This window comes from Spermophilus citellus (genome assembly GCF_964194105.1).
Source record: "Spermophilus citellus genome assembly, chromosome: 17".
Lineage (NCBI taxonomy): Eukaryota > Metazoa > Chordata > Mammalia > Rodentia > Sciuridae > Spermophilus > Spermophilus citellus.
The window spans coordinates 42,934,564-42,959,883 of NC_138199.1; the positions used below are offsets into that span (position 1 = coordinate 42,934,564).

Consider the following 25,320-nt stretch of genomic DNA (forward strand, 5'->3'; position numbering starts at 1 on the left):
CGTGTGTGTGTGTGTGTGTGTGTGTGTGTGTGTGTTGGGGTCCTCATGCTGGCTGGGGAACTAGGTAACAAAAGTTTTCAACCTGGCCATATTCCACTTTTCAATAGATCAGGTATCTCCTGTTATTCTGAATGGTGCTCAAAAGTCTTAAAACAACAACAAGAACTTCTTCAGTTATTGAGATCCCTTTTCATCTTCTGGTGGGGTAAAGAATTCATTCAAAGACGAGGGTCATTCAAAGACGAGGGTCAGCCTCTCAAGAGATAAGGCCTGCCCAGCCTAAAACCTGGGACAGCACGGTTCTCCCATTCAACAGACTCTAGGTGCTGTAGCAGCCATGGGATCACTGGGGTTTTCACACGTTGGTTACCACCTGTTTTCTAAAAATACTTGAGGTGTCTTATAATGCTTAAGCATGTGCAAAACAGGACTATCAAGACATGAACCAGTTGGGCATGGGTAATCCCAGTTACTTGGGAGGCTGAGGCAGGAGGATGGCAAATTTGAGGCTAACCTCAGTAACTTAGCAAGACCCTGTCTCCAAACACAAATAAAGGTCAGGGGATGTAAGCTCAGTGGTTGAGTGGTTGCCCGGCAGGTGAGGAGCGTTGGGTTAGATCCCTAGCACTACAAAAACAGAAACAGCAGAAAGCCAGTAAACAGGAGCAATCACATAAGAAGGGATTGATGGACACCAGTGTCAAGGTAAGGTTCTCCGGCTAGAGAAGCTGAAGACAGAAGCTGAATACCAAGTTTCTGTACCAACCCAAGGGAACTTGCCAGACTGTCTAACCTACAGAGCTACTACCGGGCAACAGGGCTTAAAACAGACTCAGGGCTAAAGAAAGCCCACCAACCAAGACCTTCACAGGGAGACAGGGCCCGATCAGTGACACTTATCTGGCCCAGCCACTTCAGGCTTAGGTCAGAGAGCACCTCAAGAGAGAAGTCCCAGGGCTGGGGATATGGCTCAAGCGGTGGCGCGCTCGCCTGGCATGCGTGCAGCCCGGGTTCGATCCTCAGCACCACATACCAACAAAGATGTTGTGTCCGCCGAGAACTAAAAATAAATATTAAAAATTCTCTCTCTCTCTCCTCTCACTCTCTCTTAAAAAAAAAAAAAAAGACAGAAGTCCCAGGGTCTGCACTCAGCAGGGCAGTGAGGTGTAGGGTTGGGCTGGGGTGCTGGCTGGCCCCAGGCTCAGAGACAAGAAGCAGGCAGAAAGCCAAGCTCGGTTCTCAGAAAGGGAGTCAGGAATTATAGACCGGAGAACATGACCCTGACTTAATTAAATGGCTGCAACTCCCCATGAATTACGTGGGTTAGCCTGTGGCAAGGATGGTCTGAGGAGCCCAAGAGGAAGCAGGAGGTCTGTGCCCTCAGGTGTGGCCAGTCTTGGGCCAGTCTGGAGAGAGGCCTGGTGAAGGTCACGTGCCTAAGTCCTCAGGAGCCAGGACACAGGAGCCTAGGTTCAGGTCATTCTCCATCACAGCACAAATGCCTCTGAGCAGCAAATGCGGGAGGAGCCAACCCTTCTGGAAGCTGGAGGACTCAAGGAAGCCAGGCTGCTAGCGTGGTCATGGTGACATGAGGCTGCTCTTTCTACAGGAGTGGTCAGCCCACTAGTCCACCTCCAGTAGACCCTTGCTCCCAGCCTTGGCATTTGTGGACCTTTTAAAACTTTTCCTTTCTGCCTTTGGAGCCCAGTAAGAAGCCCCTTGAGCAACCGGGTGACCAGAGGGTTTTTATCATTAACCTCAACAGTTGCACCGGAGCAGCTGAGCAGCAGTGGGGGAGGGGAGGCAGGTTCAAAATGCCAGGGTGTGTACAAGTGTGCCTCACAGATGCACGCAGATCAATAGCCAAAGCGGCAACCAGGGCGTTTCACCCATCTGATTTCTTCCCTTGGCTGAAACCCAGTTCCAGCCCAGTCCTCCTTCATCCTAGGCTGTGGCCAACATGCCTCCTCCACCAGCTTCCTCTCCTCTGGGCAGCCACAGTGAGCTCCCACCAGGTTGGGCATCCACTGTGGACCATCTCACTCTCCAACCCCGGGGGCTCAAGAGGGCCAGCCTCTCACTCAGGAAGGCAGGAGGAATTGAGGACGGAGCCAGGCAGGAAAGGTGAGCCCTTGGGTGCTCAAGCTCAGCTTCTAAGGAGGTCTCACTTGAGAGGGAACATTGTTCCCTTTGTCCCTTGCCTATTTACCTATAGTCACCACAAGAAGGGCATTTCAATTCCTTCCCAGTTCATGGCCCCATCCAGGGCACTCCACGGAAGCAAACCAAAACACTTGGAACAAACCAATGGAAATCCTGGTTTAAAAAAAAAAAATCACCAGGAAAGTCTGTGGCCTAGCTCAAGGCCTGGGTTCAATCTCCAACACAAAACAAAACACAAACAAAAACCCACAAGGAAAAAGGTCATTTGTGTGAATAATAGCCATTGTTTCTCTTTAATCAGTATAATAAACAAAGTTTAACTGCATCTTCCAAGAGCACCCCCCCTTCCCTCCTCAATTTCTACTTTTTAGTTGGATAGAAAAATAGCTCCTAACATATTCTGAGAGGTAAGGCTGGGTGAGCAGGGTGGCCCACCATGTGGTGTCCTTGTTCCCTCGTTCAGGACACTCTGAAGCTGTGGATTTTATCAGGCCCTATGCAATGGGACACTGGTGTGCACGTGCACACTGGTCTCGAAAACAGCCCTAAGCCTGCACTGGGCTTTTCTTAGGGAGAAGAAAACTGTCTAGAACCTCCCCTTGTTCCAGGGCTGAAAATGACCATCTTCCAGTCAGGTTCAAAACTTGTCACATGTTCAAAGACAAGAGGAGGTTAAGAAGAACAGACAGAGAATTGATCTGGATTTCTGCCTAACTTTAGATTCTGTGCCCAAAATTACTTTTGGAAAAGATAAAGGAAAAAGAGGCGTACGCACGCACACACACACACAAAGTTAAAGAAAGAACAAGAGACATTGTGGTCTTTCCCTATGACCCCCAAACCTTGCCCTTCTAAACAGAAAGAGTGCAGTGTGCACAGGGCACGCACCGGCCGAGGATGGCACCATTTACCTTGGGTTTCCTCTTCCAGCTCAACTTTTACTTCTTAAGCATTTCTGCAACAAAGGAGAAGAAAAAGGCCCAGATGGCTGAGCCTCAAGGACACCTGTGATTGCAGTGATCCTGAAGGTCGCTGGGACACTGGACCATCCTCCCCAGGTGCTGCAGGGAGGCCTTGCCCAGCACAGCCCTGTGGCCCCTCCATGGTGCACCAGCACTTACAAGAGGCTTCAGTGTGTGGCAGTGACTCTGAATCCTAGTGTGCTCTCTCTCCTAATTGGCTCACTGAAAACTGAGGCTGGGGGTAGTGGGGCAGGGGGAGAGCAGGCAGGGCAGCTTTCCTTCCTCAGGATAACCATAGCCATGGAAGATGCGGTGCTGTTCCAGCATCAGCCAGCCTCCAAATGGAGTACCAGTCCAAGGTCCTCAACCGACCTCCCTCTAGCTGCTCTTGGACTCCTTTCCCCTGACGGCCTGGACATCGGCTACCCTTCCTCTAAGGCCAACTGCAGTTGTTTGCCCCCAAGCATAAATGCAGGAGCCCCCTGGGGGTCCAGGTGATACCTTCACTTTCAGAGGCAGATGGTCTTACAGGTGAGGATGGGGTGAGGGTGAGGGGGACAGGAGGCAAGCTGCTACCACAATGGGGCCAAGGCGGTGAGGAACTACCAGAAAAGAAGGTCAACAGGATTCCTCCCCACACACTCCACCAAGACCTGAACTGCTGAATGGCAGGCCATGCCAGGCACTGTGAGACACAACCCACTGGATACAGATGGGGAGGTGAGATTGTTTTCTCAGTCCACAGACACCTCCTGGGTGGGGAGCGGGCACCTATAGCTGGATAAGTCTTAGATGGAGTCATGAATAAGCAGGTATGTCATGTATGCTCTTTAGCCAGTCTGTCTTTGGAAAAGTCAAAGTCTGGGGTCCATGCATGTGCAGGATAACTGCTGGGAAGCCAAAGACTGATCTCTGCTTTTTTTTTTTTTTTTTTTTTTTTTTAAAGGAACAAAAAGAAGAAGGAGGAAAAACTGAACACACAAACTGCTGAATGCCCGTGAGATGCTCTTCTTCCTGGGGGCTACTTCTGCTGTGTCCTCGGGTGACATGCATGGCCACTGCACCCAGGAAACCCAGACCCTGTTTCCTGCCGAGGTGGGGTTTGAGAGCAATCCGTCTCCCCCTTCTCAGCCCCTCCCGTCCCCAAGCTCCCACCCCAAACTCACTGGGCCCTAGTGTTTACAGCTCACTACACCACAAATCTTTATTTCCCGTCACCCACTGGCCCAAGCTGTCCCCACTCCCTGTTTCTCCCAGACAAGTTAATAAGACGGAAGGCTCCCTCGAGGCCTGGAGCCGCGAACATTATCACTTGGAAGCAAGGCAGAAATCCTGACACATCGGAAATGACTTCAAGCCTATTAATTACCCTTTCTTCTTTGGCAGATCTTTTGAAAGAAAGCTTGACAAATTGAAAGGAAGGCTAGCACTGCCTCTCCGCCCCAATTAAGCCCCCACTCCCACCCTGATATCACAAATCTGATTTCTGCTCTTTTTTAATTTTTTTGGGGTAACCAACTAATTTGTCAGAGTGTCACCCACCCTGGGTAGCTCCACCTGTGGTCTGCATGGCAAGAACCCAAAGGGTGAACCCTCTTTACAGATCAAGTCCTTGAAATCTGAGAGACCCAGGGGGCTGGGAAGAGTAGGGAGTGGTCAGGGCTTTGGGCCCAGGGGTCTGCCTTCCAGTGACCTTCACGGAGAGCCTGACTCCTCTGCACACACCCCTGAGAGGATGCCACTGAGCACAGTGAAGGCACCCACACTCCCCTTGGGGCGGGTGTAGTGATGCTTTGATTCTTGGGTGCAACAGCTTTCATCAAACCCTCTGCATGAATCACAACAGGAAAACACAGGGGATTTGGGATGCTGGGAAAACTGGAGCATTTAGGGAATCCAACAGTCACTCCATCTCCAAGATGCACTGTCTCTACAACAATGATGAATTCAAGGTCCCCTCAAACAGTCCCTTCCTTAGAGAGGCTTATGCAAAAATAATTGGGTAGGTTGTTTTAATTCTCTAGAGACTTGGGGATATTAGTGAACAGAACCCCCATACCCTCAGCTGCTCCACTTGAGAACCTAGGATTAGATCTAATTTCCCATGGCCCACAACCAATCATAGGAGCCTGTTGCGTCTTGTCTCTGAATGTGTACCCCGAGATCCAGCTTCTTCCCAGCTCCCCAGCTCTAAATGCACCTCTGCAATGGATACAAGTGGCCACTCTTTCCCAGCATGCACTGCTGCCTCCTCCTCAGTCCAGGGGCCGGTGGGGTCTTTCCAGAGCACAGCCCCATGCCTTGCCTGGCTCACCAGTACTTCATGCTCCAGCCCCTGCTGACCTCTCCACTCATCTCTGCTGCTCTCCCTCTCAGCGCCTGGCCTTCGCCTGTCCTAGTACCAAGCCAGATCCTTCCCATGTCATCTGCTTCACAGATGATGGCCTGCTCCTTGGAATGTCTTGCCAGCAGTTCTTTGCCTCCCAATTCAAATGCCCACTCCTCAGAGAGGCCACTCCCAGGGTCCTACCTCAAGGAAGCAGGGCAGCTCTCCTGCCAACAATTCCCTATTTTATCTTCTTCTTGGTACTTAGTAGCACCTGAAATTATGGGATGTATGTTCCTTCTCACCAAAGAACACAAGCTCATGGGGGGCTGGGATTTGTTCCACCTTGTTCCCTGCAGCGTTGCTAGAACTGGCACGGCTCCTGGAACCTAGGGGGGCTTCATATCCAGCGGTTCCAGGAGCAAGTACTAGGGGCTCACTCTGCCCCACAGCTGAGGCTGCAGCCCTATCAGCCTGGGGAAGTGCAAGGGGAGCACCTGGATGGATCAGTGCACCCAACCCATTCCGGGAATCATCAATGACTTGAGTCGGAATCCACCCAACGCCTGAAGGGTCCCTGACAACCCGGGAGAAGCCTTTCTCACTATTCCACACAGCCTTCCAAGGGCGCTCTGGATTTGAATCCCCACGCCTGGCTCTGATAAAGACAAGGCCACCCACCAAGGCCCTACTTTTTTCTGGTGCATTTCTCCGGTATCACATTTTTAAACTCAAACAAAATCTTTAAACCATTACCCAGGAAATCATCATTAAATCATTTGTTCATTTTTATTAGCATCCCAGTAATTAAAGAGAATCATATTTCAGAAATCTTCAGCTGCACTTATCAAAACCCACCCTCCAACCAATCAATTAGTATTACAATAACCGCGTTCCCTTGTTGCCGCCGCTATTAGCATTTTGATTGAATGTCTGTTGAAAAGTGACTGGTAACAGAAGATTGTGTTCAGAAAGTAATGTTTCTTTATTCGTTACCACCGAACCTTGTCTGGTTGTCTCCAGTCTCCACTCAAAAGAGACAAGGCAGTTTCCAAAAGCAGTCATTTTGGTGGTGGATTATATTTTCATGAGGTGTGTGATAAATTGGGCAGAATCGCTCCGGAATCGCCAGTTCCGGGCCTCCCGCACCCAGCAGCTGCACCTCGGCTGTCGAGCCCTGATGGGATGATGAGTGTCCCTTCTGCCGCCTCGCTCTCCCCCACCCCAATAATCTAGGGCCATAAATACCAGGTCGGCACACATGGCACTTGAGGCGACTCAGATATAATAATGCCTGTGGCAGATCCGCCGGGGGGCCACTGTTATTCCCACTGAAGATCATCATCATTATACACCCCCTTCCCTGCCAGGCACTCGGGAAACCTGTTATTCCAACATTCAGACTTAAGTTTCCCAGTCGTCATAACAGTAATAAAAGCACCAGTCAGTACAGAGATGGGTGAAGGAGCTCCGTTATGTGGAAAGAATGGCTGTCTTCTCCAAGACACAGGAATTAGAGACAAGAGTTCATCAAATCACTGTCTTAGAATTTAAACGGCCTGCTACGTCAGACAGCTCTATTTACTGATGCCCCCCAGTCGCTGATGTCTTTTGTGGATAAATGGAGAGCTCCAGACACACAACACAGTCAAATCAACACAAAAAAAGTCTCAATCTTCCTCTAGCAAGTCAGCCTCCATAGCTGCTGGTGCTAAAGGAGATTCCACTTTGACTTGGGTGGAATGGAACTGGGTGGGGTACAGGAGTGGGGGGTGTCTGGGGCTGGGAAGGACATGTGCTCCAAACTATAAATATGGTGGCTGTCCAAATGTTATGTCTGTCCCTCCATCCACTCAAGTATCTATCCAGCTCCAATCCACAGTAAAGTATATATATAAGCTTCTTCTTCAGTGCACATGACCTTGGCCCCACGACCCTGTCCCTGACCATCCAGTGGTGAAGAGCATTGATGAGGCTGTATTAATGTGCCATTTAAAAAATATTTTTTTTGTTTGTTTGTTTTAAGGCTTCCAGAATTCAGTGTGGGGGGAGAGTGCAACCCACTTCCTGTAAAAATCTGTCCCTTCTCTAAACTCAGTCTCCTTTTTCTCCTCCCCAGCTCTTGTTTCCTCCCCTGGCTGCCAGCCAACATTTTATAATAGTGTCAGGTAGCAATTTCATTTTTAAAATGCTCTTATCAAGGATTTAAGGTGAAAGATAAGAACAGCGCAGTAAATCATCATAAAGGAGTGTAGTTCGAGGCATAGTATTTTACAAATCAAAACAGTTAACAAAATGAAAAGGCAAGGACAGGGAAACAAAGTGAGTTTAAGCATCGGCTGAAAGGGGGAGGGTAGAGGCCAAGTTAAATAGAAAGATCATCCTTCAGATTTCCGAGCTCCCTTTGGTAATGGTCTTGGCATATTTGCTAAGAATTGCATGCACAGTCCAATTTCCATTTTAAAACAGGATGTTTTTAGAAGGCACATATATCGTCAAACCATTACGCACACTTAACTGGGGGTTTTCATCGAAGTCATCTGACCTGCAAGCATGTGTTGCTAATATCACTGCTTTATTATTTATCAAATCAATTTCTTCATGGAATGACTAATAACACAACCACAGCTGCTCTCCTCTCCCCTCCCCAGCTGCTGCCACCCTGGCAGCCACAAGATTTGCTAGGCTACCTGCGGTGCCTTTCTCCCCCACTTTACTCCTGTCCTTATAGAAAGAAGGAAAAGATGGGGGGTGAATTCAGGAGGTGCCAGTTCTCACTAACCACGTTGTGGAAGCCACTTTACGTGACCCTGGAGGAGTTAACACCAGCACGAATGACCAGGCCAGGGCACTGGTCTGTATTTTATTGGGGGATTTTAATCCATTTCACAATCAAAGAATCACAAACATAAAAAAAAAGTCAGGAGCTGGCACCTACTTTCCTACTTCAATAGTTCACAATGTCTTTGATTCTAGTTTTTTTTTTTTTTTTAACAACCAACGGTCACATGCAACTCAAATGTATCCACAACCTTCAACCTATACACAAACACACACCTGCATACAAAAACACCCAGAGGCATACATCCCACAAGGCCCTCTCTCTCTCTCTCTCTCTCTCTCTCTCTCACACACACACACACACACACACACACACACACACACACCTGGGAGGCAACCTCCAAAGTGGCTTCTAACTCCTAAAAATAAACTCCTTACAATGGCGTTTACTCTAACTCTTTACATATGCCTGCCAATCTCTCCGAGACCTACCTGCAAATTCACAATAAATACAAACATGCAATTAGATGATTTCCTATTTGCCAAGGAAATGATTCAATTGTCCATTAAAAGCTAGAGTTCTAAAAATAACATAAAGGGAAATTATTGGGTATTGTGGATACACATCTCTGTTGTAAAACAGATTTGCACGATGGGCAAAATACAAAGCCTCTTTAGTAAATTTCACTCACTTTATTTTTTTTTAAAGGTAAGACAGAATGGGTGAGGGAGCAAATTAAACCATAATTTTCAGACTACGTTTTCTTATTGTCACTCAGAAAAATTGCCAGGTGTTTCTGCATAGTTTATACATAAATATACCAGCTGAATCAGGAAATCTCTTTCCAGGGCAAATGAATCAACTTAATTAAAAGAAGACTTCAGATGCCAAGACCAGGGGTTTTGGAAGTGAGGAGGAAACTGAGAACTCCAGCCTGACGTGCATCCCTTTCTACCTGGCTCTGAGAGGGAAGCACATAATCTTTCTAAACCCTGGCGCAGACTCCTGGCTAACGCACAGGCCCCACCATCACCAGGGCTGCAGCCAGGCCTCAAGGGCTCAAGGTAGAAGCACAGAACTTTGAATTTTAAAATCAAACCAATAATTTCAGTCTCCGCGCCCCCTTCCCCAAATCAACTGTAAGAGGCAGCTACAATGAAACCAACGACATCTCTTCTTCCTTCTAAGCAAGTAATAACTCTGCAACAATTGCTAGATCCCGTAGGCACCAAGATGGGTCCTAAGGAAGAGAGGTCTTGACCTCAGGGTCCACGTGCAGGTGAGGGTCAAGGACCTGGTCCACAGAACACCAGGTCCACAGAACCTTTCAGCTATAAACCCCACCAAGGCAAGTGGGTTTTATACCTGGAAGGTTCTTGGTGATCATCTGACCCAGGCAGGGGTCCGGTTCCCAGCCCTGACTGCATATTAGCACCAGCCGGGGGATGGTAAAGACGATCAATGCCAGGGCTCTACCCCTGAGCCTCCCTTAATTGACCTGGGCTGGGACCCAGGCATCAGTGTGGTTTAAAAACTCCCCAGATGATGCTATCATGCAACCAGGGTCGAAAACCACCCATCTAGTCCAAACCTCGAACATGAAAACCATCGTTCATCACGTGGAGGATCTAAGGCTCGAATGTGGGACGAACCAAACCTTCCTAACTAACACCATGTCCATATGAGGACATAAAGCTAGCCACAGGAGTGAAACATAGTGATCTAAATTCAAAGTGGAGGAATGGAATGGGAAAGATGAACTCTGGGTAAGATCCCCTCTCTGCTTTCTTGTGCCACAGCACTGAAACATATTCATGGTCTTCTACTAAGGGGTATTTCCAGTGCGCTCCCCGGGTCCACCGTGGTTCCTGCTCAGAAAGCACACGGCAGCTGGGTGGGAGGGAGTCCAGAGCTGTCGAGACACACGGAACAGGGGCCACTGTGGCTTCTGTGTCTATTCTGGGACCAGAATGGATGATGTCACCTCCAGCAGCAGTGGAAAAGCAGAGTCATGAATCATCCATGAACCGGCGGCCCAGCCCTCTGAGATAATAAATCGGATGTCAGCGCTGCCACGTCCGCCGCAGAACGAGTGTGGAGGTGCGGCCTTGCCCAGGCTGCGGGGACACGGGCACATCCAGGAGGAAGGAGGCCCTCTCCGTTTTTTTCCCTGACAGCGAGATGGGTGGCAAGCGGAGGAAGAAATTCCAGATTTGTGGGGAGTGCTGAAAGGCCCACAACTTTGATCACTTTACAATCATGGCAGTTATTTTTATGCGCTGCCGGGTGTGCCAACTACACGCAAGGATTAACAGAAGCGCATCCCACGACTGCTATAATTACTCACTACCGCTGCGCCCACCGGCTTCCTTACAACCGGAGACCCGTAGGTGCTGCCATCGTGACCCTCCACCGCTCTAATAGCTGAAAAACTCACTCCAGGATTGAATTTGGCAGATGTTCCTGCCTGAAAGGGTTTCTGGGACAACATAAAGACATCAAGAAGTCTGTTTGGCAGCTTTTTGAAGTTCAGTGTTATCTTGCTGGGTTTTCTGATTTTTTTTTTTTTTTTTTTTTTGGTCGGTGAAAGCAAAGGCAGGTAGGTAGGGATACCAAGGTGGTGTTGCCATATGCATGAGCATTCCTGATTTCTTTTTTCTTCCTTCCTTTTTTCTTTTTAAAAAATATGCATTATTTCCCTAAATAGCCGAGTTTGATTCAACTGGAAACGGTGCTCTTGGTGAGTGTGGTTCGTACCAAGAGCGCCGGGGATTCTGACAACTCCTAACTCCTTGGCTTCTGAAGAAATGGCTGAGCTCTGGAATCCACTGGGCTCTACAAGGTCTTTTCTCTAATTCCTCCTGCACATAATTTTGCTGGGAGAGGACATGGATAGGAACACAGAGGGAGAGAGCTGTGCTTGGCCTGCAAGCTGATGGCGAGCAAGGGGAGGTGATGGACAGAAAGCACTGCGTGGCCCTGTACTGTTCTCCTAGGGCTGCTCTAACTAAGCACCACAGGCTGCGGAGCTGACAGCAACAGAGATTCATTCTGCCTCAGTTCTGGAAGCTGGAAGTCTGAAGTCAAGATGTTGGCAGGCCATGTTCTAGGAGGGCCCTGGGGGGAAGCTTGTTCTGTGCCTTTCTCCTGGCTTCCGGTCCTGCCAGCACTCCTTGGCTTGCAGCTGCACCACCCCAGCCTCTGCCTGAGGTCACATGGCCTTCTCCTTGCAGGTCTCTCATCACATGTCCATTCAGTCACCCTGGATTCACCTACTCCAGTAAGACCTCATCTTGACTCGATTACATTTCTAAAGAGCCTATGTCCAGATAAGATCAAGTTCTGAGCTACGAGGCATTAGTGCTTCAACATATCTTTTTGAGGACCCAGTTCAACCCATGGTGACCCCCGCTGTGGAAAGCTCCATAGCATCTGCCTGCCAATGGCTTCTAGAGTGCTAACACTGTCTCCAGTCAGCAAGCCTGAGCCCACACCCACAAGTAATGACACTAACAGTACTCTTCTTAGCAGTGAAATAACAATAGTTAACAGTGGGATAATAATAAAGTTAACATTTACAGTCTCCCTAAGCAACAGATGCTTTGCATATATTAACTCACTTAAATGTTACACAAGTCCACGAGTTAGTAACGTTTAATAGATGAGAAAACCGAGGTTCAGAGAAGGTTAATAACGTGTCCACCGTCACTCAGGCCGATTAGTGGCAGCTCTGGAGGTTGAACCCAGAGTGTGACTCCAGTCTGAGCTCTCTTCCTTTGGACCAGGCCTGGACACTTCCTCTGCTTCCTCAACAGGGTGGTGCCTGGACTCTTGAGCCATAAACAACAGAGACACCGAGGAGGAGTAGGCATGGGTCGCACTGTGTAAGGTTCCCACTTGTTTACTAACTTAAACTTAGGGTAAGAGAATGCTTAACCTTTGTTTTCCAGTTAATTACAAAGCACTTTGAACTCCAGGATGCAGGGCCTCCCCATTCTGAACTCTCTCCCCTCTGTCTTGAATCAACTTGAGCAAACAGGCTGGTCTGCAGATGGCGTGTGTGCAGAGCCGGGTTGGGGGGGGGGGGAGCAATCTGACTATTCTGATACTAGCACATTGTCTGGGAAGACCAGCAACTGCGAAGAAAATCCTCATCTGTCTATCAGATTCTGTGTATGGAAAGAAAAAGATGGAGGTGCCTCAGATGTAAAAGGCTCTCAGACATAACCACATCTTGTGGGTCTGGAGCCCTGGGGTTCTACAGGAGGCAGGATCCTTACCCTGCTCTGCAATGTACGAGATTCTACAGAATATACGAATCCCTAGATTCGTAGATTATAACCAACTTTAAAAGCATGTATGCATATGTCAGGAACAAGGAAGAAATGACAGTAGTTACTGTGTTAGGGTCCTAGCATCAGGTGAATTTTTTTCTTTTGAAAAATCTCTTTCATGTTGACATATCACTACACTGACAATTCAAACTGGGATGAAATTTTAAAAGCTTATGTTAAAACATAAATGTTTGAATATGTAATAAAGGTACATGGTACAAAAATCAAAAGGCAAGTGAGAATACAATAAAAAGTATACACCTGCCTGGGTACTTTCTGGTCATTAATCCTTAAGAAGCAAATGCCATTTCCTATGTCTGTACGTTTGCATTGACTATGTGAGTACACATGTGCATAAAACACACGTGAGTGTTTATTATGGCCAGAGAGACTGTGCTAAGCACTTTCTACTTATTAAATAATGTAAAAGCCTTGGGCTAACCCAAGGTCATTTTCCTATTTTATTTATCTTTTATCGTGCTGAGAATTGAACTGGGCATCGAGCATGCTAGGCAAGAACTCTACCTCTGAGCTACACCTTCTGCCCCTCACCTTCCTAATTTATAGATGATGAATCACGAGTCACAGAGAGGTTAAATAACTTGCACAAGGTCACACAGCTATTAAGATGTAGAGCTTACATTTGAACAACTGTCCGGCTCTGGAGTGTGCATTCTTAACCACAAAGCCACTGTAATAGTTTGCTACCAGTTTTGTGGCTGGCCTTTCAGAAATACCATATGTATAAGCAAGTATGTGTGTTGTGTGCAAAGCGGAAGACATCCATAAAGAAGTTTTATTTTTAAAGACAAAGATCCCTCAAATTCAAACAGATTTTAGTTAGTTTTCCTAGAGAAATTTAAGCAACTGTCTTATTTGAAAGGGAGGGGGAAGAACAAGGCCACTAACGTCACTCCACTTGCTGTGGACACTAGGCAAGGTGAGCCACCTTCCAGGCAGGTGTACAAACTCCCCAAGGGAGCAGTGAGGGGCTCAAAGCCGTTTGGCCACCTGCCTGGGGTCACCCATGGGGAAGCTGGGGTTCAAATCCAAGTACGACCAACCCTGAAGCTCTGGCTCTCTGTAGCATCCTGTGCTGATACAGAGGTACAGATGGGCTGGCGTCTGCCCTCTGACCTGTGCGGCTTAACACAGAAGCTCAGACCCAGAGCTCAGCTGTCATGAAGGGGAGTGGGGGAGGGGGGATGGGACTCCTTTGGGAACCTCTAGTCCCAACAGGAGAGCAGCCACCCATGGCTTTGGGTGACCCTTGGCCCATTCCTCCACGGCCCCCAGCAGCGCTAAGGGGTGCTGAGGAAGGAATGCTTTTAATCAAGTCGCCAACCCAGGGGTTCCTTTCTCTCCAGACCCCCACGCTGGCTGCACCCTCACCGAGCTCTCAGAACATGTGAGAGCCGGGGCCTCCGCCTCCATGGGAACGGGACCCAACAAAAGATGCATTGTCCCTCTCCACAAAAAAACCATTTCTGGGTCAGCGAAGTTTCTGACCCTCAGCCCACTCCCTTTCTGCTTCCGTGGGCCACAGCCAGGGGAAGGCAGGAAGGCCCATTAGCTCACCGCCCTTTTGGTGCCAGGGCTTTTATTCCAAAGGAAAGAAGTTTAAGATTTATACTTTGGCTAAAGAAAAACGCAGCTCCCCCAGGATGCTAATTCCCCTTGGCTCTGCTGCTCCCGCTGGCCCTGGGCACCCTGTCCCCAGCCCCGTTGCTAAGGAGTAGAGGGCTTTGTATCACTCCCTGTCTGCAAAGAAAAGCAGGTGAACAGAAACCGAGCTACTGTGTTGATTAATATCTCCAGAGACAGCGCCGGAATGGGCGCTTCCGGAATTGAGTTAGCTCAGGGGAAAAAAAAAATTAAAGCCCAGTCCTTGGTTTCCTGTCAGAAATAAAATTAAGGTCTCAGATCAATGTTGCCAGGGCTGGGGCATCTACAGGAATTTCTAATGGCCTCCTTTACATGTTTTCAAATTCTCATTCCCCTTCAACCCTGCCCTTTTAATTGGTTATTTGCGAGGTCATGTTTGCACCAATTTCTCGGGAAGGCTAATGGTGTTTATTTAACGAGAAAATAAAATTTGCAGACAGCTCTGGGGCTGGGGCTGGTCTCTGATCCTCGGCTCAGGATAGAGGCTGCGGCTCTTCAGCCTGTCCCACCTCCCCCTCAGAGCTACACGGGGGTGGGGCCTTTGGGGAGCCCTGTGAGGGAGTCACAAGGCCCCTGTGCCCTGCATGGTGGGGGACACAGCACGCCCAGCCCTTCATACAGCCTCAGTGTTCAAATGCACCCCACTGTAGGCACAGAACCTGGGGTCCTAAGAATCTAGCAGAAAGGAAGCAACTGTCCCTTTTTTGCCTCTGTTGGACTCAAGGACTCTCCCTCATTCCAACTGAACTGCACACAGCTTCCAACAGACTCTCTTCAAGTACCCAAAGGCATCCACATCCCTACTCCCCTGTTGTCTAAGCTGGAGCACAGGAGGTGCGGTCTTATGGCCTTTCTGCCCCATCCTGAGCATCCTCCCCTAGATCCCTGGGTTTGGCAATGCTTTTCCTAAGCAGCTGCCCCACACTGGGAGAGGCCCACTCTGAGAACAGGATTTTCACCTAACCCCATCCAGACTCCATACTTGCCTAATAGCCTAATTGACATTTTTTTGGGGGGTGGGGGGGGGGGGCGCTACATCACACTACAGACTAGATTGAGAGCTCTGTGAGACCAAGACCCTCAGTTGTGGGTGGTCTACAACAGACTGGCTGCTTTCTTGTTAACTGGATTCCAATTTGGGTGCAGCATTTGGAACAATACCAATAGCGATGACTATTGGTTTACAGGTTTTTAATAAACCCATGAACACACCTGAGACCTGGGACAGAATCTGATGGGTACTTAGCACTATCTGCCACCAACACCAAGGATGCAAGCAGATTCAAGAGGTGAGAAATTACCACTGGCACAATTCTAGTAGGGCACACCGGCAGCATATCTTGCTTAGATCCCCAGGGTGGGCACTGTGAGCACTGGAATTTTGCAGAGCGACCTCTTATCACGTCAGCTCAGGTGTCGCTCCCAGCTGAGATGCTACATAACCTCATTAGGCTTTGCACCCCACTGACCCTTCTCTTAGACTCAACTTAGGTCAGACACCCTTCCTTCCTCCAGCCCACAAAGTCACATTTGCAGCTTGTAAACCTCAGACAGCTTCCCCAGGTAATTGAAACCAGAAAACCAGAATTTCATCAGGAAAACCACACTTACATTGTCTTTGACATTCTACACTTATGAATGAAGAAATGCTTTAAAAAATTTTTAAATTTAATTTACGCCTTCGAGTAACTTTTCTTACATGCCTCCCCCCTCTACTTTTTTTTTTTTTTGAGAAATAGGCACCAAAAAAAAAAAAAAAACCCAAATAATAATTACCGTGCGATTCCTAATCATCTTTATATAGTATACATGAAAGAGTCAATCGGGACTTCAGAGGTCAATTTCAAAAGTGAGTGTCTGGCAGGTATTCAAGACATTAAGGGCTGTTTTTTCTCCTTAGAAAAGCATTATCTTCTATCACAGCTTCAGTTACATCTTACTGGCACCATTTTAATAAATAAACTGATTACGCAAATTATGGAGACCTTAAACTTGGCCAATGGCTTTCGGGACGGAAACTCTGAGCAAGCTTCAAGGAAGAAGCCAGGCTTTGGGCCCAATGCCCTTGAGGTGAGTGTGTGGAGAGTCCCTTCCTCTGGCTGGATTTGCCACTCCTGCACCTCCCCAGCTCCAGATAAGGCTTAACCACCCTGGGAAAGGACCCTCTCTGTCCAAGGGCTTGCTGTGGTGGCTTAGGGGAGGGGCCCTTTGGGAGGCTGGGGGGCTGTCTGGGGGACTGCTATTCCTCTCCAAAGCCATTAGCACTGCACTTAATAAGTGACTGCTGACTGTCGGGAGAAGTCATCCATCACACTGATCTTTATTTTTTCTCAGTGTATCCTGTTCCTTCGCCACTGGCAATGTTCCACAGCCAACAGGTCCACTGGGTAATGGCAGCTACAGGGATGTCCGTGGCCAGAAACCATTCAGACTATGTGATGAGCTTCAGAGACTTACTGCTCATTTCCCGTTGGTCCCCAATCAGCCCAGCACAGTGGGATTCAGGAGCCCAGGGCCTGGGGTCAGAGGGAGGGATGGGCTGAGGTACCCCTGAGTGACCCTTACGCTGAAGGACTCCCTTCCCCAAAAGGAAGTAAGAGTAGGATGTTATTTCAGCAACCAACACATCCACATTCCACTTTCTCAGGCAGGGCCTAGGTTGCAGGGATCATGCAGAGAACAGGGATACCCTGTCCCCGTCTTCGTGTCCGTCCCCCTCCCCCCCCCGCCCCCCTCCCGTGGCTCTCCATTCCCAGCTCCTGCCAGCAAAAGACCAAATTAGAAGGACAGCACCTTGCTTCCTCTCTCCCTGCCCCTCCCCACTCAGCCCCACCTCAGGATCAATACCTACTGCTGACTTCAAGATCTTATCTGAGTTTTGCAAGGATAAAGCGATAAACTCCCTGATAAACTCCCTGCACAGCACCCGCTATGCTTAAATCCTTTGATGATCCGCCCAGTATTTTTCAGACCACCTCTAACAACTTTTAGAGAGCAAATGAAATGACTGAGGTAGCCACCATTCCCTCTCTCCCCCTTGGGCACAAATTGTCTCAAGGGATGAAGTGATGGGCAGGGCCAAGGACGGTCCCAGCTTCTACCAGTAGCTCAGCAACTTGTGTGGCTCCAGGAGCCTGCTAAATGTCATCCTCAGTCGGTATGTGTCTTAATTTCTCCATCTGGAAATAGATAGCCCTGTGGTCCAGCAGGAAGGCCTGGGGTGCAGAGGAAATGCTCCAGCTCCTGATGTCACCAACTCCACTGCTTTTTCACAAGGGCCTCACATAGCACCAGGCCTGCAAAGTGGCTAAGAGCCTGGGCAGCGGGTCAGACAGGCCGATGAAGTCCCAGCTCTGCATCCACCTGCCTGCGACTCTGGGTGACTTGGTTCACCTGTGGCCACTTGCCCTACAATTCAGCCCCGTGTGCAGGTATGCGCTGGCTCAGCACTTGTATGGTGAGTGCACGGAGAGCACTGGCTACGTCCACTAAGATGGCTGACTTGGCCTGCTTAGACAGCCACAGAAGCCACAATGGCAGAAACCATGGCGGGTGTGGTGACAGAAGGCCCGGATAGTCTTCTAGAACGAGGGAAATCTTCCCCAGCTGCTGGGAGTGCGGCTAGGGGACAGTCCCAGCTATAGGTCCCCTACAATAGTTCCCCAGCACAACGAAACCAGGTCACAGCAGCTTCACTGGTAGCTGCATCCAGTGACTGATCAAGCGCATATAAAGGATTCTCTCACCTCAGGGGGGACAGGGGAAGGACCACCCCATTTTGGGACCACAGGGTGACTTCTCCCTCCCTCACTCCCAATCAAAAGCATGTTCTAATAAATCTCCTATACCCCATGTCCCCTCTCAAAGGCACCTTTCTGGGGAACCCCATTTGCAACAACTGCTCACACCACCCCACCTTATAAATTTTTTTAAAAAGTTTAAAAAAAATCCTCAGTGGCTCAAAAGCTAAAGTCCAGACAAGTACTTGGGGTCCTGGGGTTCCTCAATCCTAGCTCCTGTGTTTTCTCAAGGAAGAACCCCAGATGTTGGTTAGGAAGAGTGCATCACACAGCGAGGGGAGTGCCAGCCGTGCTCCTCGGGGATGGGAAGACCCCACACTTGTACCGCTCCACAGTGTGAGGCGGAAGCCGAGCTCTGACCTCAGCCTGCTGGCGGGACACAGCAAACACATGCAGGGAAGGCTCGTGGTCTCCCATGCCCAGGATTCTCTCCCTCAGTCCTAGCGAGGCCACAAGATGTACCTGAGGGCATCCCCGCTCACACAGGGACAACACCGAGCAGGGACAGGAGGTGGCCACTAGGGGCAAGAGTGGAAATTCTGCCCTGACCCCTGGCTCCTAATGTTGAGTATGGCCCAAGTGGGCTCAGTTTCCCTCAAGTTGTGGTGCTCTGGCTCTGAGGGCACACCTAGAGGTCAACATTCTGGGCCTGAGGATGAACTGGTACCCCAGCTGCCCAACAGGGCCGGGTGAGAGGCTTAATGAAGTGCCCACTGTGCTGTGTGTGTGACAGCACTCTGGATCATGGCTGGGCTTCTTAAAGGGGCTGGGGATGCAGCTCAGTGGTACAGCATTAGCCCAGCATGCACAAGGCCCTGGGGTTCAATCCCCAGGAGAAGGAGGAGGAGGGGGAGGGGGAGGAGGGGGAGGAGGGGGAGGAGTAGAAGTAGTTCCTTCTTGATGAGATGACAGCAGGCTGAACACTGAGCAGGTGGAGGTGAGGCTGCAGCATGGTGGCTACAGGACTATCTCATTCTCCTGTGCTCATCACCTGATTCCAAGTGCACACTCCCTCAGGCCTCAGGTGTGGGGCCTGTGCTCTATACACATGCCTTGTGCTTCTGCAGTGATGTGCTCTTTTCTCGCTGCTTCCCTTACTGCTCTGAAATTCAGGGCCCCGGCTTTAGCATCCAGGCCAAGAGAAGCTCCTCCTGGGCTGTTCTGAGGGGATGGAAAATGTATTCAAGGGTAAAATTTCCACCTGCACAGAAAGGACCCTGGGGAGAAGGGAGGCGGGTGCTAGGCCTTTCTTCTAGAAACTTCCCAGCACACCTTCCCCCTGCCTGCTCTTCCCTCACCCACCAGCACCACACAGGGGCTCACAGGCTGCATCCACTCAGGCCGGCTTGATGGTGTGCAGTTTTAAGCAACTGCACATGGCCTGCTCAGAAGGTTCTGCCTGGTTTAATCTTCTGTGGTCACCTCGAAATTCTTAATCATTTTTTTTAAAGAGGCCCCACCTTTCCTCTTGGTCTGGGCCCCATAAATCATAGTGCTGGTCCTGCATCTACCACAGGGGGCTTAACTGCTCACACAGGCTCGGCCTGCTCACCAGGCTCTGCCCAATCTTCCCCCAATGCCCACTGGAGTCTGGACTCCAGAGGGTCAGTGAGGACATCCTGAAGCCACTCTGAGCCCTAGCACTGAGAGTTCTCCACCTCCTAACAGGCAATATCTGCCCCACCAGTCATGGATGGACTGTCACCCCACCGCTACACCCAGTGCCTTCCTGTCTTTCTCCCCTCTGGAAACAGAGAGGCGGTTTCACCTCCTGCACGAGGCTCTGGTTAGCGGTAAGGAATTTTTTTCTGGCATCCTCTGGGCCTTTGCCCAGAAGTCCCATATCCTGAGTGAATCTTTGCCACTTCCTACCTGTGGGACCTCAACAAGTCACTGGCCTTCTCAGGATTCTTAGATAACAAACTTCTGTCCCTGTGTCACTGTGAGAATTGAGGAGATGATGACACGGTGGAAAGGGCTGGGTGCAGAGCAGATCAAAACCAATTTCTCCCACTGACCTTCAAACAACAAAGTCATGGGGCTGGGTGGGTAGCTCAGTGGTAGAACATGTGCTTAGCAGGCTTGAGGTCCTGGGGGAAACCAGCACAGGGGAGAGGGGGGCATAAAGAAGAAAGAAAGAACAAGATCATCCCCGGGGGTCGCCCAGAAGCCTTCCAGGTCTGTGAACCCTAACGCTGAACACTGGGTGCCACGTTCAGCAAGGCAATGCTCGCCTTGAAAAGAAATGGATGAAAATGCTCTTCTTAACAACCCTGGCCCATTGATTTGGACATCACAGAGGGAAAGCAGAATTTGGAATTAGCAGCCGTGGGTTTGAGCCCCTGCTAGACGGGGTACATCAGCCACCAACCCTCCCAGCCTTGATTACCTCAGCCCCCAAAATGGAGGTGACAACAATGATAATAACAAGAGCTAACATTCACACTCATTCCAGTCTGTGTCTGGCATTGCACTCTCCCAAGAATCCTATGTCACAGATGAGTAAACTGAGGCACAAAAGTGAAGCGATTTTTCCCTAAAGTTACAACCAGCCTCCTGCAGCTCTGCAAAGGCCCAAATGGATGGTGCATATACCACAGGAGCTTTGGAATCCATAATGGTGGACGGACACACTGCAGGTGATGTCCAAGGGTAATTACAAACTGCCCATCACCACTCTCCTCTCTCTCTTAGCTCTCTCTCTAGAGCAATGCACCAAACAAAGACTCACCACCCTCCCCCTCCCCCGCTGTGGGTCCCTTTCCCTCCACAAACACTTTCTGCAACTATGTCCTTCTGGCTGGGTACATGAGAAGCTGGGTTACCAGGCACAATGGGAACGTGCCCAGCCTTCTCCCACCCCCCGCCAGCAGCCACTCCCCCTTCACTCCTCCTGCCCCCCCCCCCCCCCCGTTTTTGCTCAGCTACCTTCTCCAAACAGGAAAGACATACAGTTAGCACCAGGTAGCTGCTTCTAATCACAGGTGACAGCAGGAATGTAAACAACGCAAGAAACATAGGAATGCAATCCAAGTGGCAAGGAAACACGGCTCATCCACAGATCCCTCCCTTGAGAACACCCTGCACCCTTTCCTGCCTCCCCCTTCAGAAGCTTTGCTCATTAACACCCTCTTAATAGGAACCCCAGAAACCTGGGGCTTCCGGAGAACAGGAGAATGAGACGCTAAATCCTAACCTCCTTTGACTACTCTCTCTGGGGAGGATTTTCTAGATTCCTCCAATGTTTCTGTTCAAAGCAATAATTTCAATGTGTTCTTCTGGGAGATGGTGGTTGGAGAAGTCGTGGGCAATCTGTCCAATGCTAAGGGTCCTTTCCCAAGAGAAGTGCATATCATTTCAAAGGTTCTTGAACTACAGGTTGAGACCCATTTTCTGTAATAGGGATGAGACAAGAGGAGCACAGGAAAGAACATACACAAGTACAGACTTCCTGTAAGTGTTCTGAGGTGCCGCAGAGTATTTTCCACATCTGCAATCGCTATTCATGGCAAACAAACCCAAGACAAGGCTTCTCGGTCTATCTCTAGATGGACAGTCTGCTTCTAAACCACCTCCTTTCAATGCAAGTTGAGAACTCAATTGAGTAATTGCTATGAATAATTTCCACTAAGATCACTTACTGCTGAGGTTAGCAAGGAATTTAAGAAAGCCAGGATCAGAAAGGTGTATATAAACACGGGTGCTGGCCTAGCTCTGTGATTTAACCAAGGTTCCCATGCCAAGAGAGAAGGGGGCTTTGACTGTCCACTATCTGCTTTCTTTGTGCTTTGATAGCCCTCCATGAATGCAGATCCTCAAAGATGGTCACCTCTCCCTGCTTCATTCTGAACTCTTCCCTGTATCATTTGTCAGTGACTCTGGAGGTGAGAGGAGGCGAAGGCTAGAAGAAGGTGGAGGGAAACACTTTGTATGCTGGGGTCATCTTACCTCTGTGCCTGTTGGTGGTTTTATCAAACATCAGCATCGCATCCTCCACCTGCAAAACACAGAAAAGAGGCTGTTTTAGGAATTTTCAAAAAGTATACATTATATATATACTTATACTGGGTGTTGGTGGAAGAGGCGGTTTCCATTACAGGAAATAATAGTTGCTCATTAAAGAATATTTGAACATACCAAGAAATAAAAAGAAAAAATACTGCTGATTTTAATACTGAGCACAGTTACAGCTAACATCTGGTGTATTACCTTTTAGTGTTTGCTTTAAAAAATATATATGGTTTAATATGGTCTAAATTATATTGTATGTGGAATTTCTTTCCTAGTTTTAGTGTGTGTGTGTGTGTGTGTGTGTGTGTGTTTTCTTACCAGTAACATTAGAAAATCACAAATAATTCCCAGGTTGCTACATCATAAATACTATCTTGCTTACTGTATAGCATTTCACGAAGCAAGATGCCATGGCTTACTTAATTATTTCCCTTCTGACAGATATTTAAATTGTTTCCCATTATAAACAATGGAACTCAAACATCTGGATTGTTATCGGATAAACTATATCCTCCTCCAAATTCACATGTTTAACTCCTAACCCTCAGTACTATATATAAGACTATATTTGGAGATTGGATCTTTAAAGAAATAATTAAGTTAAAATGAGGTCATTAGAGTGGGCCCTGAGCCAATATGGCTGGTGTTCTCACAAGAAGGGATTAGGACACAGGCACACATCAGAAAAAAGGCCAAGTGAAGAGACAGGGCGAAGAAGGTCATCTAAGGAGACAGGCCCTAGAAGAGACCAACACTGCCACACCTTGATGTTGGACTTTTCACTTCCAGATTTGTGAGAAAACAAATTTCTGTGTTTTGTTACAGCAGCTTTAGCAAACTCATACATTGGTGCTGGGACCTTTCAGAAAACATCAAGGAAAATACCAAAGTCATCCTCTGACTCCCTCCCCACACATTTTGTAACTGTTTGGGATATTTCTAGTAGGAAGATTTCAGGATCCACACTCAACTCCCATGAACATCTCAAGAGACTCCTTCTTAAAGAACCAGATCTGGCAATGAAATCCATTCTTTTTGTTTATGCCCAGCCCTTTGTTTCACAAGACACATCTGGAGCACAGTTCTCTGACCTAATCAACCAGCTACTCACTATGGGAGCACCTGGTCTGGCCAGGTGAGCACTTTTGTGCCCAAGGCTGCTGCAGCAGAAACATACCCCGACCTGAGGGATTGTGGGTGGACAGAACTATTGCCCAAGGGCTCTGTCCCTGGAGCAGTTTCGGCCAGGGATGTGGTTGAAAAGGACTGAGCACCCTTGATTTGTGCTCAAAGGCTCACAAATGAGCCTGGGACCCTGAGCTAAGCAGCTGGGAAAAGGAATCACAGGCTATTCATTCCTCACTCCTGCCAGAGAGGACACTGGGCAAAGCAATAAAATGAGGCTTAAAATTTTTCTATGTCATCAGATAAAAAAGAGGGAAGAGCAAAGTCCAGGTAAGAATGAGAGAGCAGGTAGGCAAGCCAGTCACCAACCCTGAAGGGACTGGCCAGGTTAAGAATCCCTTCTGGATGCAGGGCCCCCCTTCTGTCGCTAAGCAACCAGGCCTGAACAAATGGGTTCCTGGGGCCTTCCCCTCCTGGTCCCCACCCCTGAAGTCAGTTGCTGGGAGGAGAATAGCCTTGCCCTCCTGGTGACTCCTCCAGTGGGGAACTGCCCTCTCTCGGACACCAGCTGATAGGAGTAGATGATGCCAGTTTGGGGATCAATGAAACAGGGGTTCCTTCCCAGGCCCCTCCCGGGAGCCCATCCCAAGCCGACCTGAGGAGTCCTCCAGACCCTGCTGAGGTCACAACACACAACAACCACCCTGCCTATGAGGCCCTGCTCCAGCAAAAGCACCAGATCAACTGGTGTGTCTGTGCTCAGAGGAGTCGTCACACTTGAGCATATGGCAGCTCACACTCAGACCCTGGGATGGGAAGAGAATTCTAACACCTAGGGTGCAGGCAGGGGCCAGAGGGCCTGCTGAGGACCAGGCAGGTAAATGGGACATCTGTTTCGCACCCATCTCCACAGTTTTCTGAGATGCTTGCCAGATCCTTATTTTGAGCTGAAAATGCCTAACGGGAAGGAAAACAGCCCCCCTTCTGTGTTGGCCATGTTTTGGTACAGCAACTGAGATCCCCTTAGGAAATAAATATTTTGAATGAAAAAAAAAGTATTTTCAAAACCCCCTTTCAACAGGGCGTCATTGGCTCCCTCTTCTTCTTGCTAAGTTTGGATATTTTCTTACTCAGCTTCCCAACGCTCCCTCCACCCTGGTGAGAGTGGAGGAGGATCGGGGGCTGTTTTAGGGGCAACCATTGTCGAAAAGAATAGGGCTCCCCCCCTCTGTAGTCCAGCTGTACAATGGGGCTTGAAAAGACCCCCTCAACAGATAGTGTCAGGGTGAAAGAAAAATTCTATTAACACTTTACAAAATACAACATCTAAGAAAGTGGCTAGAGAGGAAAGAGAAAGGGGAAAAAAATCAATATGGATAAGTCCCAGTGCTTGGGGGGAGAAAACTTTTCAGCGGTTGCAAAACACTTATTAATTCAGAGAAGCCATCAATGCGATGGAAATCTGGCAGAACAGCAAGAGCTGAAACTAGAATTTGAATATACAAAGACTGAATAGAATGAAAAACACGGCCTCACATATGGGACTGTTTCTCACGGTTCTATGTGAATCAAACAGAAGCAGCTTGTGTGAGTCTCCATCAAGGGGAAGTAAGGGGCATGGCTGAGGTAACCGGTATCAACCCTGCAGCCAGCAAGCGGGTAACCACCTCAGTCTGGCTCCGTCTCATGCACATGCGCGCGCACACACACACGTGAACCCCAGGTAGATGAGGTGGCTGTGCAGAGTCAACACCAAGTCACAGGCCAGGCCTCATTCAGAGACTGGAATTTCACCAAAGGGCTGAGGGCTGCAAACAGGAGTTTTTCTGACGTGAGTAGAAGATGCCATTAACCTTGTTCAATACTCCTCAAGGGATACCAGCCTCATCCTTAGGACTGACGCTGCCATTACTGTGTCATGTGCTTTATAGATTTCTTCGTACCAGATGTGGAAACCTGCAGGCCTACTGGTCTTGTGAGTTCCATGAGGGAGAGAGGACAGGAGGTGTCTGAACCTCAGTTTGCGTTGTCTCAAGCCCTGGCATAGGCCTAGCATGTTTGGGAAGGGCTTACTCCAACCTTAAGATGCACCTGGTAATAACCAAAGGCAGGTTTATCAAGAGCCCTGTATGGTGTACCTCAGTGGTATACC

The 25,320-nt window shown here is 48.9% G+C and overlaps 1 protein-coding gene across 10 annotated transcripts in view; it reads right to left on the reverse strand.

Moving 5' to 3' along the window:
* MSI2 (musashi RNA binding protein 2) overlaps positions 1 to 25,320 on the reverse strand; it is a 367,851-nt gene that overhangs the window by 113,294 nt on the left and 229,237 nt on the right. For all 10 annotated transcript variants that reach the window (XR_014019236.1, XR_014019237.1, XM_081270296.1 and 7 more), the window contains one exon: positions 21,981 to 22,029. Coding sequence is in view for 8 of the 10 variants with exons in the window: in XM_081270296.1 (XP_081126422.1) it covers positions 21,981 to 22,029 (49 nt within the window). In the remaining 2 variants the exon portion in view is untranslated. The remainder of the gene's footprint in view (positions 1 to 21,980; positions 22,030 to 25,320) is intronic.